Source organism: Schistocerca cancellata, chromosome 10 (assembly GCF_023864275.1).
Source record: "Schistocerca cancellata isolate TAMUIC-IGC-003103 chromosome 10, iqSchCanc2.1, whole genome shotgun sequence".
In the NCBI taxonomy this organism is placed as follows: Eukaryota; Metazoa; Arthropoda; class Insecta; order Orthoptera; family Acrididae; genus Schistocerca; species Schistocerca cancellata.
Genome location: NC_064635.1, coordinates 70,158,643 through 70,175,644, shown reverse-complemented (window position 1 = coordinate 70,175,644; position 17,002 = coordinate 70,158,643). Strand labels below are relative to the sequence as shown.

The 17,002-nt window shown below is 43.4% G+C and overlaps 1 protein-coding gene across 1 annotated transcript in view; it reads left to right on the top strand.

Annotated features, from left to right (window-relative positions):
- Positions 1-17,002, top strand: part of LOC126106121 (uncharacterized) — a 116,065-nt gene that overhangs the window by 79,760 nt on the left and 19,303 nt on the right. Inside the window, exon 7 of the mRNA XM_049912366.1 lies at positions 4,131-5,904. Within this exon, the coding sequence (XP_049768323.1) occupies positions 4,131-5,904 (1,774 nt within the window). The remainder of the gene's footprint in view (positions 1-4,130; positions 5,905-17,002) is intronic.

Here is a 17,002-nt window from a genome sequence, read left to right as displayed (position 1 = left end):
GTAAGCGGCGGTAGTGCGCACAAAAGCAAGCCACGCCGCGAGCGGTGACAGGCCGTAAACACTGATTAACAGAATGTGACAAACAGTGCATGACACAGTACAGTAATGCATTTTCAGCTTAGACTGACGTAAACACCTATAACAAAGAGAACGGCACTTATCAGATCAAAGAAAAATAAGCATTCGATCCAAACCAGACGAAGCACGTGAAAAATGAAGGGTACCCGCATAAATATGGACGGAGCGCCTGACGCATAGCAATGGCTACCTGGTAAAGCCTAACTGCTAAGCTTACTACGAGAACCAAACTACTGTAGCAGTATCGTCATCCATTCGACCTAAATTGTGTCTCATATTACAATGGACCAACTTTGTTTTGATTTGGAGGTGCGGCCTAAAACTTTACTCTCCCCTTGAATTTCGAGTCTCATATTTCAGGTGCGGCTTAGATTCGGGAAAATTTTTTTTCCTTGATTTCGAGTCTCATTTTTCAGGTGCGGCTTAGATTCGAGTGCGGCTTAGATTCGAGTAAATACGGTAGGCTTCCTATACAAAGCATGTCTTAATGTACCATCGACTTTCCCCTGACCAGCATATCTAGAAAGCGAAGGCAGCCGTTACTTTCCCATCTCCATCGCGAAACAAATATTGAGGTGGATTGACTTCAGGCATTCTAAAAGGTTGTTGGTGTTCTCACTGCCATGACACCAAACAGAAAAAGTATCGTCAACACACATGGAAAAGTAATAATAAAATATAATTCAATGTGCCAACTCCAAGGCACATTGCTGAAAGACCTCCATAAACAAATTTGCAGTAATAGGTGATAGTTTGCTTCCCATCACAACTCCATTTGTCTGCTCATAGTACTGGTCGTTGAATAAAAACTAAATGGAAGTTAACACCTGTTATGGCAAATTTGTTTATGGGAGAGTTCAAGGAATATGCTGTGGAGTCAGTGGCATTGATACCTGCAATTTATCAGATATTTGGACAATACTTGTGTTTGACATCATGGCAGTGAGAATTTGAACAACTTCTTAGAACACCTGAATATTCATTTCACGATGGAGGTGGAAAAGTATGGCTACCTCCTCTTTCATGATGTGTTGGTCAGGAGGGAGGTTGATGGTATGTTAAGACATGTTGTGTGTAGGAAGCCTACTCACACTGAAATTTATCTGCAGGATTATAGCTGTCACCATACAGCTCAGCACTAATGGGTACTTCGTAACTTGGTTCACAGGACCCACATCATTTCAGACCCTGAGAGTTTGTCAGCTGAGTTAGCCCATCTTGAGGTCACCTTGCATCAGAATGTATATAGTGAAAGACAGATCAGATGTGCTTTGTGCTATCGACCAACAGTGCACCAGGTGGGTGATGATAATACTGAGTTGGTACCAAGGTGTAATGCCTTTCTGCCTTACACAGGGAGCATTTCCAACAGGACTGGTCGTGTTTTATGAAAATAAGATATGAAATGTGTTTCTCGACCACCACCTAAGATTAGGGTCCTTTTAGGTTCCATTAAGGATGACCTCAGTTTGCATGAGGCGAGTGCCTCTCATATTCCTTACAGTTGTGGCACGTCATATATTGGTCAGATTTTCAGGACTGTGGATGACTGGTCTTCTGATCATAACTAATCCTATGTGTGTCACACACACACACACACACACACACACACACACACACACACACTTTCAACAGCCGAGCAATTCTGCTATTACAGGACATTGTCTTGGTGCCAGTCGTCCTATGGAATATAACAATACGATGGTTCTAGCCTGCACTTCCAGCTAGTGCGGTGGAATTATTAAGCAAACAGTTAACATTAAATAATATATATAAAAACAAAGATGATGTGACTTACCAAATGAAAGTGCTGGCAGGTCGACAGACACACAAACGAACACAAACATACACACAAAATTCAAGCTTTCGCAACAAACTGTTGCCTCATCAGGAAAGAGGGAAGGAGAGGGAAAGACGAAAGGATGTGGGTTTTAAGGGAGAGGGTAAGGAGTCATTCCAGTCCCGGGAGCGGAAAGACTTACCTTAGGGGGAAAAAAGGACGGGTATACACTCGCACACACACACATATCCATCCACACATATACAGACACAAGCAGACATATTTAAAGACAAAGAGTTTGGGCAGAGATGTCAGTCGAGGCAGAAGTGCAGAGGCAAAGATGTTGATGAATGACAGGTGAGGTATGAGTGGCGGAAATTTGAAAGTAGCGGAGATTGAGGCCTGGTGGATAACGGGAAGAGAGGATATATTGAAGAGCAAGTTCCCATCTCCGGAGCTCGGATAGGTTGGTGTTAGTAGGAAGTATCCAGATAACCCGGACGGTGTAACACTGCGCCAAGATGTGCTGGTCGTGCACCAAGGCATGTTTAGCCACAGGGTGATCCTCATTACCAACAAACACTGTCTGCCTGTGTCCATTCATGCGAATGGACAGTTTGTTGCTGGTCATTCCCACATAGAATGCATCACAGTGTAGGCAGGTCAGTTGGTAGATCACGTGGGTGCTTTCACACGTGGCTCTGCCTTTGATTGTGTACACCTTCCGGGTTACAGGACTGGAGTAGGTGGTGGTGGGAGGGTGCATGGGACAGGTTTTACACCGGGGGCGGTTACAAGGGTAGGAGCCAGAGGGTAGGGAAGGTGGTTTGGGGATTTCATAGGGATGAACTAAGAGGTTACGAAGGTTAGGTGGATGGCGGAAAGACACTCTTGGTGGAGTGGGGAGGATTTCATGAAGGATGGATCTCATTTCAGGGCAGGATTTGAGGAAGTCGTATCCCTGCTGGAGAGCCACATTCAGAATCTGGTCCAGTCCCGGAAAGTATCCTGTCACAAGTGGGGCACTTTTGTGGTTCTTCTGTGAGAGGTTCTGGGTTTGAGAGGATGAGGAAGTGGCTCTGGTTATTTGCTTCTGTACCAGGTCGGGAGGGTAGTTGCGGGATGCGAAAGCTGTTGTCAGGTTGTTGGTGTAATGCTTCAGGGATTCCGGACTGGAGCAGATTCGTTTGCCACGAAGACCTAGGCTGTAGGGAAGGGACCGTTTGATGTGGAATGGGTGGCAGCTGTCGTAATGGAGGTACTGTTGCTTGTTGGTGGGTTTGATGTGGACGGACGTGTGAAGCTGGCCATTGGACAGGTGAAGGTCAACATCAAGGAAAGTGGCATGGGATTTGGAGTAGGACCAAGTGAATCTGATGGAACCAAAGGAGTTGAGGTTGGAGAGGAAATTCTGGAGTTCTTCTTCACTATATATATATATATAGGTTTTTGCTTAAATTCTGCCTGGAATTGTGTTCTCCCCCTTATCAAAAAACAATACTGCTGCTCCATGTATTCATTCTGTATGGAATCCTGCTGTCTCTCGTTTCAAAAAACAGAGGGACAGGTTTAAAGCTACCTAATCCCATGGTGGTTATTAATTTTCTCTATTGACAACTTCTGACTTGTGAGTGGGCGGGGAGGGGGGGGGGGGCAGAGGTGTCACCTGTGCACGTTTGTGTGTTACCTTTCAGGAATTGCTCTGTACACTGAGGTTTTAAATTCCATTGCACAGCGCTTACTTGCTGCAATTTTACCTCGAAAATAACTGGGTGCGCACCTGTCAAATTATTGGTGGTTGTGATGATGTCACTTTGCTGCCTTCCTATAAGTTATTTTAATTTGAATTATTTACACAATTCATCCTTTCCATTACACAGTGTTGAGTTACATATGATAGATAACAAAATGGTTGGCCTTGTATATTAATTTCTTACTTTTTGGAACAATTATTACTGCTTGTATAAATGCATTCACAACAAAAAACAGTCTTAAGCAGCTTAGTATGTGCTGTCATCCATCTTAAAACAGTCAATTAGTTCCTTTAAGTAGATGTATTCCAGTAGATGGCATTGTTGTAATGATTCATGCTCACACAAAAAACAGTAAAATAAAAAAAATTGAAGGTACTAATTTTTAAAGAAATGATATGTGATATGACAATATGGGGTTCCTTTTGTAGAATTGTGATGTTTAAGTTTCTATAAAAAGACCTCAAAATCTGAAACAGCAAAAATTGTAAATCTACCAATTAATTTTCTCTTTATTCTAGGTGAGGCGGGACATGTACCAGCCGCGGGTGAAACCAAGGAAGAGAAGAAAGAGGAAGAGCTCAAAGGGAGTGGCCACTGCAAGGAATTCCATAGCTATGAAGGTAGTCAGTGAGAGGACTACAAGCACAAACAAATTTCAGCCCAACAGTACGATGTTCAGAGACACTTTTAAAAGCTGTGATGATTTGAAAACATCACCAATAGCTTTTAGTGGAGTAAAACTGGAATCGTGTTCCCAGGAGAACAGGGACAGCGGTGTAGCTTGCAGCCAAAGCAGTGGCGTGGCCTGTAGTCAGAGCACAGTTGCCTCTGCCCTGCCGGCAAGTGGCAAAGACAGTGACTCCAGCCTGAGTCCAGACTCTGGTGCCGATACTCGGGAATTCCATGGCATCAAGCTCTCCAGCACCAGAGAGCACAGTTTGAAAGTCAGCTCACTGGGACTTGACTTGAGACAAAGTGTTGATGTAGTCGATTTGTTAGCGCGTGTCACACGTCGAGAAGCTTGTGTGATTGCCTCACAGTCAAATAATTTACATCAAGACAGCAGTCAAATTGACTCATCATCACAGACATCATGTCGAGATGTTCAAAGAGCTGTTCATGCTGTGCGGACTTTGTATAGAAGTGTGGATGAAGTTGATGCTGTGGAGCCTTACAGGAATCAATGTGTTGATGAAGTTAACACTGTGAATCCTTCCATGAGTCAGGGTGTTGATGAAGTCGACGCTGTGCATCCTTCCATGAGTCAGGGTGTTGATGAAGTTGACACTGTGCATCCTTCCACAAGTCAGGGTGTTGATGAAGTCGACGCTGTGCATCCTTCCACGAGTCAGGGTGTTGATGAAGTCGACGCTGTGCATCCTTCCACGAGTCAGGGTGTTGATGAAGTCGATGCTGTGCATCCTTCCACGAGTCAGGGTGTTGATGAAGTCGACGCTGTGCATTCTTCCACGAGTCAGGGTGTTGATGAAGTCGACGCTGTGCATCCTTCCACGAGTCAGGGTGTTGATGAAGTCGACGCTGTGCATCCTTCCACGAGTCAGGGTGTTGATGAAGTCGACGCTGTGCATCCTTCCACGAGTCAGGGTGTTGATGAAGTCGACGCTGTGCATCCTTCCACGAGTCAGGGTGTTGATGAAGTCGACGCTGTGCATCCTTCCACGAGTCAGGGTGTTGATGAAGTCGACGCTGTGCATCCTTCCACGAGCCAGGGTGTTGATGAAGTCGACGCTGTGCATCCTTCCACGAGCCAGGGTGTTGATGAAGTCGACGCTGTGCATCCTTCCACGAGCCAGGGTGTCGATGAAGTCGACGCTGTGCATCCTTCCACGAGCCAGGGTGTCGATGAAATTGACTCTGTGCGACCTTCCACGAGTCAGGATGTTGATGAAGTCGACGCTGTGTGGCCTTCCTCGAGTCAGGGTGTCGATGAAATTGACTCTGTGCGACCTTCCACGAGTCAGGATGTTGATGAAATTGACTCTGTGCGACCTTCCATGAGTCAAAGTGTTAATGAAGTTGACTCTGCGTGCCCTTGCACAAGTTGGGGTGTTGATAAAGTTGATGCTGTTTGGCCTTCTGTGAGTCAGGGTGTTGATGAAGTGGACACTGGGCAGCAACACACAAGTCGGATTGTTGATGAGGTTGACTATGTGCAGCATTCCAGTAAGGGAAGTGTCTGTGAACTGCGCTCTGTGAAAACTCAGACTGATCTCTGCTTTATTTCAAAGAGTGACATACCAAAAGAAAAGCCAATTGTTGATGTCGATAAATGTATGACGTGTTATTCAAGATCACTGGATGGAATTTTTGTGCATTCGAAATATGCACATATGTGCTGTTGCTATAAATGCACAGTGAGAGTGTGGAAAACTACAAAACGTTGTCCTCTATGTAATTGTAAAGTGATGAACGTGCTACGCTTGTTCAAAGGATGTTGAAAACGTGAGGGAAGATATTTGTGTGTGTGTGTGTGTGTGTGTGTGTGTGTGTGTGTGTGTGTGGAAATTAAAATCCCATAAAGTGCAATGTTGCAGAATGCTAGACTTGTCGTACTAGTGAAACACAGTGCTAGTAGTATAGTGCTTTTGGCATTGCAACTCTCAAAGAGCTTTTTGTTAATTTTCTGTTACTGCCAGCTGAATACAGGTTCACATTCTTCTGTGCAGTCACTTTCAAATTGGTGGATGTGTGTTTCTTTCTCCTATCTGGTGAAAAGTGGCTAGTAAAGGCACATTATTCTGCCCTATGTAGCAAGTGATTGGACACCCACATAACAGTTTTTCAGATATGCATCTTTAAAATGTATGAAGCATAGAGCTCATGGCACATAAAAGATGCAGATTGATAATTTGGAAAACAGGTGTGTGTGTGTGTGTGTGTGTGTGTGTGTGTGTGTGTGTGTGTGTGTGTGTGAGAGAGAGAGAGAGAGAGAGAGAGAGAGAGAGAGAGAGAGAGATGGACTGCTTGATGAGTACATTGTATTACATTCACTGCTGACTGCCTTAGTGGTGTGACCTTTTCTCTTGTGTAGACTTCATGTTCTTCCCAAGAGTTCCCTTACATGCAATGAAACGAACGGAATGGTGCAATATAGAACAGCAATTTGTGCCCATTTAGCCTTCTTTTTGTATGACGTATGTGGTGTTTAAAAATTTATGCAAAGAACAGTGTAACAATATATCATATGTTCTGTTGTAAGAATAATTTATTTTTGTTGTTGATGAGATCTCATTATGTAGTAAAATGTTGAATTTGTGATCTAATAAACTTGTTAACTTGTTTTTGTATAAGTGTTTCTCAGTATCTGCTGGCTAATAGTTGACAGTCAATGGTTTTTAACACTGTATGGTAAACAGAGGAGTGAGTGTAATTGTGGAAATAGCTGTGACAGCCCTGATGCCAAACAGTATAAGTGCCATCAAAAAGTAAGTTTCATTGTTTTGAGAGAGAGAAAAAAGAGACCCAAGAAAGAACTGCAGCATCCTCTGGATTGTTCAGACATTTTGTTTGTTAGTGAAATCAGTGTTCCTTGAGCCTGTCTTGTTTCATGTGAAATTTCTGGACATGAATGGTGTTTTGAAACATATACCTTCTTGAGTAATTGAACAACAGCGTTTGTCCCCCCCCCCCCCCCTTTTCCCCTCTAGATTTCATTTGTGTCACAAAGTGTTTATGAATTTACCTCTTTTGTACAAATTACCTCAATTATTCACAACACAATGTGGCTGTTCACATTTTAACGCAGACACCAGCTAATAGTATCACACCACTGCCGTCAAAGTGCAACATTCCTGACCAACAACATAACATTTGCAATGCACACACACACTTATCCCTGATATGAAATTGTTCAAATCAGGTGGTTTTCTGGTGTGCATTTTCTATTTCAGATACCCCACAGAAAGAAATATGATAGGGTCATGCCTGTACGCATTGGTGGCTGCTCAACATTTCTGTGGTGTCCAAAAACACAGCCTGAAAAAAGCATTTTCAAGTTATTCTTGTGAATGCAGTCCAAAGTGTAGAGGTGCACCATTCTGCACAAACTACACATTGTCCACATCATCTCAGTTTGCAACAAGGAGATGAACAAAAGTTTGTAGTGCGTGCAGAGACCTTGCCACATTCATTGTTCCACGAAGAATGTTCTCGAGGAATTATCCCCCTGGCAGATGAGATACAGAAAAGCTTAATATGATATTAGTAAACTACAGGAGCGTCTGACAAAGGATCCCAGAATTAGTATCACTTTTCAAAGGTTGTAATACCCAGATAGTATGAGGAACAGAAAGTTGGTTGACACCGGAAGTGAATAGTAATGAGATACTGGGTTCAGATTGAAATATTTATCATAAGGATTGGGTAGTCGCCAATTGTGGGGTGTATTTATTGCAGTAAAGAATTTGATATCTGGCAAGGTTATCACGGTTTCTGAATGTAATTTAAACATCGAAGGTTGGTCAAAAATGGCAATTGGATACTTTTATAGACTGCCTGGGTCAGGAGCTATAGTGATAGAGCATTTCAGAGGAAACCTGCAAATTATCATTAGTAATTTTCCTGATGAAGCTGTTGTAATAGGAGGTGACTTCAATTTCACAGGTATAGATTGGGAGAGTCATGTTGCCAAAACTGGTGGCAGAGACAGAGAGTTGTGTGACAGTATTCTGAATGTGTTGTCCGAAAATTACTTTGAGCAGATAACGAAAATTTCTTTGAGCAGATAACTCGAAAACCAACTTGTGAAAGTAATATCTTAAACCTCCTAGCAACAAACGGAGTTACGAACAGTAAGTTTAGAGGAAGGTATCAGTGATCATTAGGCAACTGTGACTATGGATTTATCAAGGAATTGTAAGAAACCTACAATTATGGTATGGATTGAAGCAGTGAATGAAAATTTGTGCCAGTGCCAGGATTCAAATCTGAGTCTCCTGCTTCCTAGGCAGAAGCACTATCCTTTGTGCTACATTGGCACTCCAGCTGCCGTAACTGTACAGATTACCCTAGCATGTCTCCCTCCCCAATACAAACTCCAATTCACAATCAGACCATTGCTCTTCACCTTCTAAACTCGCTTCAGTATTGACTATTGACTCGGGTTCAAATCCGGGCACCGACACAAATTTTAATTCATTGCATCAGCCTACGTCGTCATCATTGTAGATGAAGGTGAGACTCGATATGTCTCAGAAACATCACCGATATATGATTAATGTTAAGAAAGATAGGCAACTATTTTTACTCACCAAGAGTGACAACATACAAATTGCAAAGTATCTGAGCAGGTAGCATTAAATATTCAGTGCTGAGAATGAAACACCAAAAGCCTTACGCATTATATAAGTATGTTCTGAATGAAGTCTTAAGAGATGAGAAAGACCCACTGAGGTTTAATAGCTGTGTTAGAAAACTGCTACATAAACAAAGAGGACTTTACCACAGATTCAAGAGAAGTCAAAACCTAGCTGACAAACAAAAGCTGAACGAAGCAAAAAATGAGTGTAAAGAGAGCAATGATAGAAGGATTTAGTGACTTTGAAAGTAAAATTTAGTCAACCGATCTGAATAAAAACACTAAGAGGTTTTGGTCTACGTAAAGTCAGTAAGTGGTTCAAAATCCTGTGTTCATTCACTCAGTGACCATGCTGGCACCGAAACAGGAGATAACAGAGAGAAGACCGAAATACTGAATTTGGTCTTCTGAAATTGTTTCACCGCAGAAGATCGTAACACGGTCCCGCCTTTCAGATATCATACAGATGTCAAAATGCAGATATGGAGGTAACCGATCATGGAATAGAAAAACCACTACAATCACTTAGCTGTGGAGAGACTTCAGGACCAGATGAGATGTCTGAGAGATTCTACAAATATTATGCAAAAAAACTTGCTCCACTTCTAGCAACAGTTTATCGTAGATCACTAGAGCAGTGGGGGGTACCCATCAACTGGAAAAAAGTGCAGTCAATTCAATTTTCAAAAAGGGTCGTAGGAAAGCTGCAAATAATTATAGCCCTATATCATTAATGGCATTCTGTTGCAGACTTTCGAAACATGTTTTATGCTCAAGAATTATGATGCTTTTGGAGAATGAAAATCCCCTCTCGAAAAATGAGCGTGGATTCTACAAATAGAGATCTCATGAAACTCAGCTCACTCTGTTCTTCCATAAGATCCATAGGGCTATAGAGAACACATTAACTTCAAGAGGGTGTTTGACACCATTCCACACTGCCATTTAGTGAAAAAAAATTAAAAGCTTACTGAATATCGGATGAGATTTGTGACTGGAATCAAGGTTCATTGCAGACAGAACTCAATATATCACTCTTTTAATGGAATAGAATCCACAATTGTAGAGGCTATTTCCGGAGTACCCCAAGGAAGTGTGTTAGTACCATTACTGATTACAGTGTATATAAATGATTTAGTAGAAAATGTTTAAAGCGCTTTAAGACTGCTCTCGAATGATGTGGTTGTCTATTAGAAAGTAGCAGTGTCAGAAGAGAATATAAATTTGCAGAATGACCTGCAGAGGATTGATGAAAGATGCAGGCTCTGTCAGTTGACCCCGAATGTAAATAAATACAACATATGCATAAATAGGAAAAGAAATCGACAACTACACTACTGATGATGAATTGCTGGAAACATGTCTATCATAAAACATGTAGGAGTAACTATCCAGAGTAACCTTAAGTGGATTGACCACATAAAACAAATGGTAGGAGAAGCAGATGCCAGGCTGGGTTTCATCTATGTGGGATCTTTACCAGGTCGGACTGATAGAAGAGAGAGAAGTTCCAGTGAAGAGCGGCATGTTTTGTCACAGGATCATTTAGTCAGCCTGAGAGCATTACAGAAATGCTCAACACACTCCATTGACAGATGTTACAAGAGAGGCATTGTTCATCATGGAGAGGTTTACTACCAAAATTTCGAGAGAGCACGTTCTGGGAAGTCGGACAATTACTTCCTCCCACATACAGCTCACGGAAAGACCACGACGAGAAAATTTGTGAAATTAGAGCTAATACAGAGGCTCATCGGTAATCATTCTTCCTGTGTGTCATTCGTGAGTGGAACAAAGTAGAGAGCTTCAGTTAGTCATACCAGAAGCACCCTCTGCCACTGTTAGATGGATTGTGGAGTGTGATGTACATCTACATCTACATTTATACTCCGCAAGCCACCCAACGGTGTATGGGGGAGGGCACTTTACGTGCCACTGTCATTACCTCCCTTTCCTGTTCCAGTCGCGTATGGTTCGCGGGAAGAACGACTGTCTGAAAGCCTCTGTGCGCGCTCTAATCTCTCTAATTTTACATTTGTGATCTCCTCGGGAGGTATAAGTAGGGAGAAGCAATATATTCGATACCACATCCAGAAACGCACCCTCTCAAAACCTGGCGAGCAAGCTACACCGCGATGCAGAGCGCCTCTCTTGCAGAGTCTGCCACTTGAGTTTGTTAAACATCTCCGTAATGCTATCACGGTTACCAAATAACCCTATGACGAAATGCGCCGCTCTTCTTTGGATCTTCTCTATCTCCTCCGTCAACCCGATCTGGTGCGGATCCCACACTGCTGAGCAATACTCAAGTATAGGTCGAACGAGTGTTTTGTAAGCCACCTCCTTTGTTGATGGACTACATTTTCTAAGGACTCTCCCAATGAATCTCAACCTGATACCCGCCTTACCAACAATTAATTTTATATGATCATTCCACTTCAAATCGTTCCGCACGCATACTCCCAGATATTTTACAGAAGTAACTGCTACCAGTGTTTGTTCCGCTATCATATAATCATGCAATAAAGGATCCTTCTTTCTATGTATTCTCAATACATTACATTTGTCTATGTTAAGGGTCAGTTGCCACTCCCTACACCAAGTGCCTATCCGCTGCAGATCTTCCTGCATTTCGCTACAATTTTCTAATGCTGCAACTTCTCTGTATACTACAGCATCATCCGCGAAAAGCCGCATGGAACTTCCGACACTATCTACTAGGTCATTTATATATATTGTGAAAAGCAATGGTCCCATAACACTCCCCTGTGGCACGCCAGAAGTTACTTTAACGTCTGTAGACGTATCTCCGTTGATAACAACATGCTGTGTTCTGTTTGCTAAAAACTCTTCAATCCAGCCACACAGCTGGTCTGATATTCCGTAGGCTCTTACTTTGTTTATCAGGCGACAGTGCGGAACTGTATCGAACGCCTTCCGGAAGTCAAGAAAAATAGCAACTACCTGGGAGCCTGTATCTAATATTTTCTGGGTCTCATGAACAAATAGAGCGAGTTGGGTCTCACACGATCGCTGTTTCCGGAATCCATGTTGATTCCTACATAGTAGATTCTGATTTTCGAAAAACGACATGATACTCGAGCAAAAAACATGTTCTAAAATTCTACAACAGATCGACGTCAGAGATATAGGTCTATAGTTTTGCGCATCTGTTCGACGACCCTTCTTGAAGACTGGGACTACCTGTGCTCTTTTCCAATCATTTGGAACCTTCCGTTCCTCTAGAGACTTGCGGTACACGGCTGTTAGAAGGGGGGCAAGTTCTTTCGCGTACTCTGTGTAGAATCGAATTGGTATCCCGTCAGGTCCAGTGGACTTTCCTCTGTTGAGTGATTCCAGTTGCTTTTCTATTCCTTGGACACTTATTTCGATGTCAGCCATTTTTTCGTTTGTGCGAGGATTTAGAGAAGGAACTGCAGTGCGGTCTTCCTCTGTGAAACAGCTTTGGAAAAAGGTGTTTAGTATTTCAGCTTTACCCTTGTCATCCTCTGTTTCAATGCCATCATCATCCCGGAGTGTCTGGACATGCTGTTTCGAGCCACTTACTGATTTAACGTAAGACCAGAACTTCCTAGGATTTTCTGTCAAGTCGGCACCTAGTATTTTACTTTCGAATTCACTAAACGCTTCACGCATAGCCCTCCTTACGCTAACTTTGACATCGTTTAGCTTCTGTTTGTCTGAGAGGTTTTGGCTGCGTTTAAATTTGGAGTGAAGCTCTCTTTGCTTTCACAGTAATTTCCTAACTTTGTTGTTGTATATGTAAATGTACATTTTTGGACCAATAAATCATCATGAATACCACACCACACTATCTACTGCAGCTTCAGGATTGTTCTTGGTAGAAGCCCAATAATGGCTGGCTGTAAAGCCACCCACAAGGAACATGGCTTTGTAGTAGTTAATGTTCCATCCATTGTAATTTGGATTCATCAAACATCCTAACATCAGCGCCCCCACTCACAATGCTTTGATTAAGTTTGATTATCATGGCCTCTAATTAATCTCCTTCATTATCTGTTGGACCAATCCATATCATAAGCTGGAGTCTCAGTGATGTGGTCTGCGGTACTTTTCAGCACTTTGTGCACAGCAGTGTTACCTTCAGCCTCTTCCGTGATAAGTGTCTTCGTGGGGCCAGCACCTTTTTGGTGAGAAACAGTGAAACAGAACACATACACAACAAATTCACAAGCAGTCTCTCTCTCTCTCTCTCTCTCTCTCTCTCTCTCTCTCTCTCTCTCTCTCTCTCTCTCTCAAGTGTTCAACCCCGAGATTGGTTTGCAGAAATATTCCATTCTGCCTTTCTCTCTGTTTCTGTGTATGTAGTGTATCCAACATCATTCATAATCTGCTGCATGTATGACATCCTTGGGCATCCAAAGGGATTCCTCCCCTCAATAGCACCTTCCGTTATTACCCCAGTGATGTTACTGTGTCTTAAAATAAGTTCGTTTCATCTTCTTTGGATGTGCTTCCACATAAATCTGATTTCCTGTACTCTTTTCAGCACCTCTCCATTGATCACTCTGTCTCTCTAGCTGGTCCTCTTCATCCTTTTGCAGCACCAGATCTCCAGGCCTTCTAACTGTCTTCTCTCTTGGTTTCCTACTGTCCAAGTGTCTCACCCTGTAGCGACACACTCCAAGCAAATGCTTTCATAACCCATTCCCTTATTTTCAGAGTAATGTTCTTGCTGGTGAATAAGTTCTTTCATAAACTGAATGCAATTTCAGCCTGTATTATTCTGCTCACTGTTACTTTCCAGCTTCTACCATCCCTTGTAATCTTGCTTCCCAAATAGGTAAATTCCTCTATTATTTATAGCTCTTCTCTTCCACTTCTTATTCTTAAAAGGTTCATGTTCTTCTTTGTTTCTGACAGAACAGAAATGAAACAAAATTGGGATGTGATAGTGGATCATTCTACACTCCTGGAAATTGAAATAAGAACACCGTGAATTCATTGTCCCAGGAAGGGGAAACTTTATTGACACATTCCTGGGGTCAGATACATCACATGATCACAATGACAGAACCACAGGCAACAGAGCATGCACAATGTCGGCACTAGTACAGTGTGTATCCACCTTTCGCAGCAATGCAGGCTGCTATTCTCCCATGGAGACGATCGTAGTGATGCTGGATGTAGTCCTGTGGAACGGCTTGCCATGCCATTTCCACCTGGCGCCTCAGTTGGACCAGCGTTCGTGCTGGACGTGCAGACCGCGTGAGACGACGCTTCATCCAGTCCCAAACATGCTCAATGGGGGACAGATCCGGAGATCTTGCTGGCCAGGGTAGTTGACTTACACCTTCTAGAGCACGTTGGGTGGCACGGGATACATGCGGACGTGCATTGTCCTGTTGGAACAGCAAGTTCCCTTGCCGGTCTAGGAATGGTAGAACGATGGGTTCGATGACGGTTTGGATGTACCGTGCACTATTCAGTGTCCCCTCGACGATCACCAGTGGTGTACGGCCAGTGTAGGAGATCGCTCCCCACACCATGATGCCGGGTGTTGGCCCTGTGTGCCTCGGTCGTATGCAGTCCTGATTGTGGCGCTCACCTGCACGGCGCCAAACACGCATACGACCATCATTGGCACCAAGGCAGAAGCGACTCTCATCGCTGAAGACGACACGTCTCCATTCGTCCCTCCATTCACGTCTGTCGCGACACCACTGGAGGCGGGCTGCACGATGTTGGGGCGTGAGCGGAAGACAGCCTAACGGTGTGCGGGACCGTAGCCCAGCTTCATGGAGACGGTTGCGAATGGTCCTCGCCGATACCCCAGGAGCAACAGTGTCCCTAATTTGCTGGGAAGTGGCGGTGCGGTCCCCTACGGCACTGCGTAGGATCCTACGGTCTTGGCGTGCATCCGTGCGTCGCTGCGGTCCGGTCCCAGGTTGACGGGCACGTGCACCTTCCGCCGACCACTGGCGACAACATCGATGTACTGTGGAGACCTCACGCCCCACGTGTTGAGCAATTCGGCGGTACGTCCACCCAGCCTCCCGCATGCCCACTATATGCCCTCGCTCAAAGTCCGTCAACTGCACATACGGTTCACGTCCATGCTGTCGCGGCATGCTACCAGTGTTAAAGACTGCGATGGAGCTCCGTATGCCACGGCAAACTGGCTGACACTGACGGCGGCGGTGCACAAATGCTGCGCAGCTAGCGCCATTTGACGGCCAACACCGCGGTTCCTGGTGTGTCCGCTGTGCCGTGCGTGTGATCATTGCTTGTACAGCCCTCTCGCAGTGTCCGGAGCAAGTATGGTGGGTCTGACACACTGGTGTCAATGTGTTCTTTTTTCCATTTCCAGGAGTGTATATGCTTCCAGTATTGCTGCTGATTATGGAGGAGAACAAACATGTAAGGTCTATTGACACACACTCCCACTCTCCCCCCAGGATGGAATCGGCTCTCTGTGTTGAGAGTAAATAATATATGTAAGTGTGTGAAAGCATTGTAATTATTTGCGTAGCATGTATCTGAGGTAGGACATGGGTACCAGCCCAGTATTCACTTAGTGCATGTGAGAGACGGCCTACGCCTACATCTATACTCTGCAAACCACTGAGAAGTGCATGGCTGAGGGTACGTGCCATTGTACCAGTTATTAGGGTTTCTTGCTGTTCCATTCACATTTGGAGTGTTGGAAGAATGCATGTTTAAATGCCTCTGTGTGTGCTGTAATTAATCAGATCTTGTCCTCAGGATTCCTATGTGAGTTATACGTAGGGTGTTTTAGTATAATCCCGCTGTAATCATTCAAATCCTGTTCTCAAACCTTTGTAAATAGGCCTTCTTGAGATAGCAGATGTCTGTCTTCAAGAGCCTGCCAGTTCAGTTTCTTCAGTATCTCTGTGACTCTCATATGGGTCAAAGAAACCTTTGACCATTTGTGCTGGTCTTCATTGTATAAGTTCTGTATCACCTGTTAGTCCTATATGGTAGGGGTCCTACACACTTTAGCAGTTTTATAGAATGGGTTACATGAGTGATTTGTTAGCAATCTCCTTTGTAGACTGATTGTGTTTCCTCAATATTCTATCAATAAACTAAAGTGTATCACATGCATTACCCACAAGAGAGCCAGCGTTATCATTCAATTTCGTACTCCTACGAATTGTTCCAGCCAGGTATTTTTATGAGTTTTCCACTTCCAGCTGTGGCTTATTGATATTGATATTTTTTAAGTGCACAATTTTACATTTCTGAACATTTAAAGAAAGTTGCCAATCTTTGCACCACTTGGAAATCTTATCCAAATCCTACTGAATATTTATACGTCTTCTTTCAGACAATTCATTATAGATAACTGCATAACCTGCAAAAAGTCTGAGTTTACTATTAATACTGTCTTCAAGATCATTAATATACAACATAAATAGCAAGGGTCTTACCACACTTCCCAGGGTCACATCCGAAGTTACCTCTACAACAGACAATGACTATCCATCTAAGATAACGAGCTGCATCCTGCCTACCAAAAAGCTCTCAATCCAGTCACGAATTCCACTCGATACCCCATATGATGGTACTTTTGACAATAAGCATAGGTGTTGTACGGAGCCAGATGCTTTTTGGAAGTCAAGAAATACTGCATCTACCAGACTGCCTTGATCCGAAGCTTCCAGTATGTTGTATGAGAAAAGTGTGAGTTGGGTTTCACATGATTGATGTTTTTGGAAGCCATGATGGTTGGCATTGAAGCAGGTATTCCGTTCAAGATAGTTCATTATGTTTGAGCTCAGAATATGTTCTATGATTCTATAACAAACAGATGTCAAGGATTGGGTGGTAATTTTTTGGATGACTTCTACTACCGTTCTGGGAACTGGTTGTGACCTGTTCTGTCTTCAAACTATTTTTTTGCCAAAGGGATGTACAGCAGATTATAGTCAGAAGAGGGAATAACTTGGCCACAAATGCAGTATAGAAATAGAACTGATAGGGGTTCCATTGGTCCTTCATGCTTTGTTTAGTTCCAAGGATTTCAGCTGTTTCTCAACACCACTGACACTTAACACTTACTTTGCT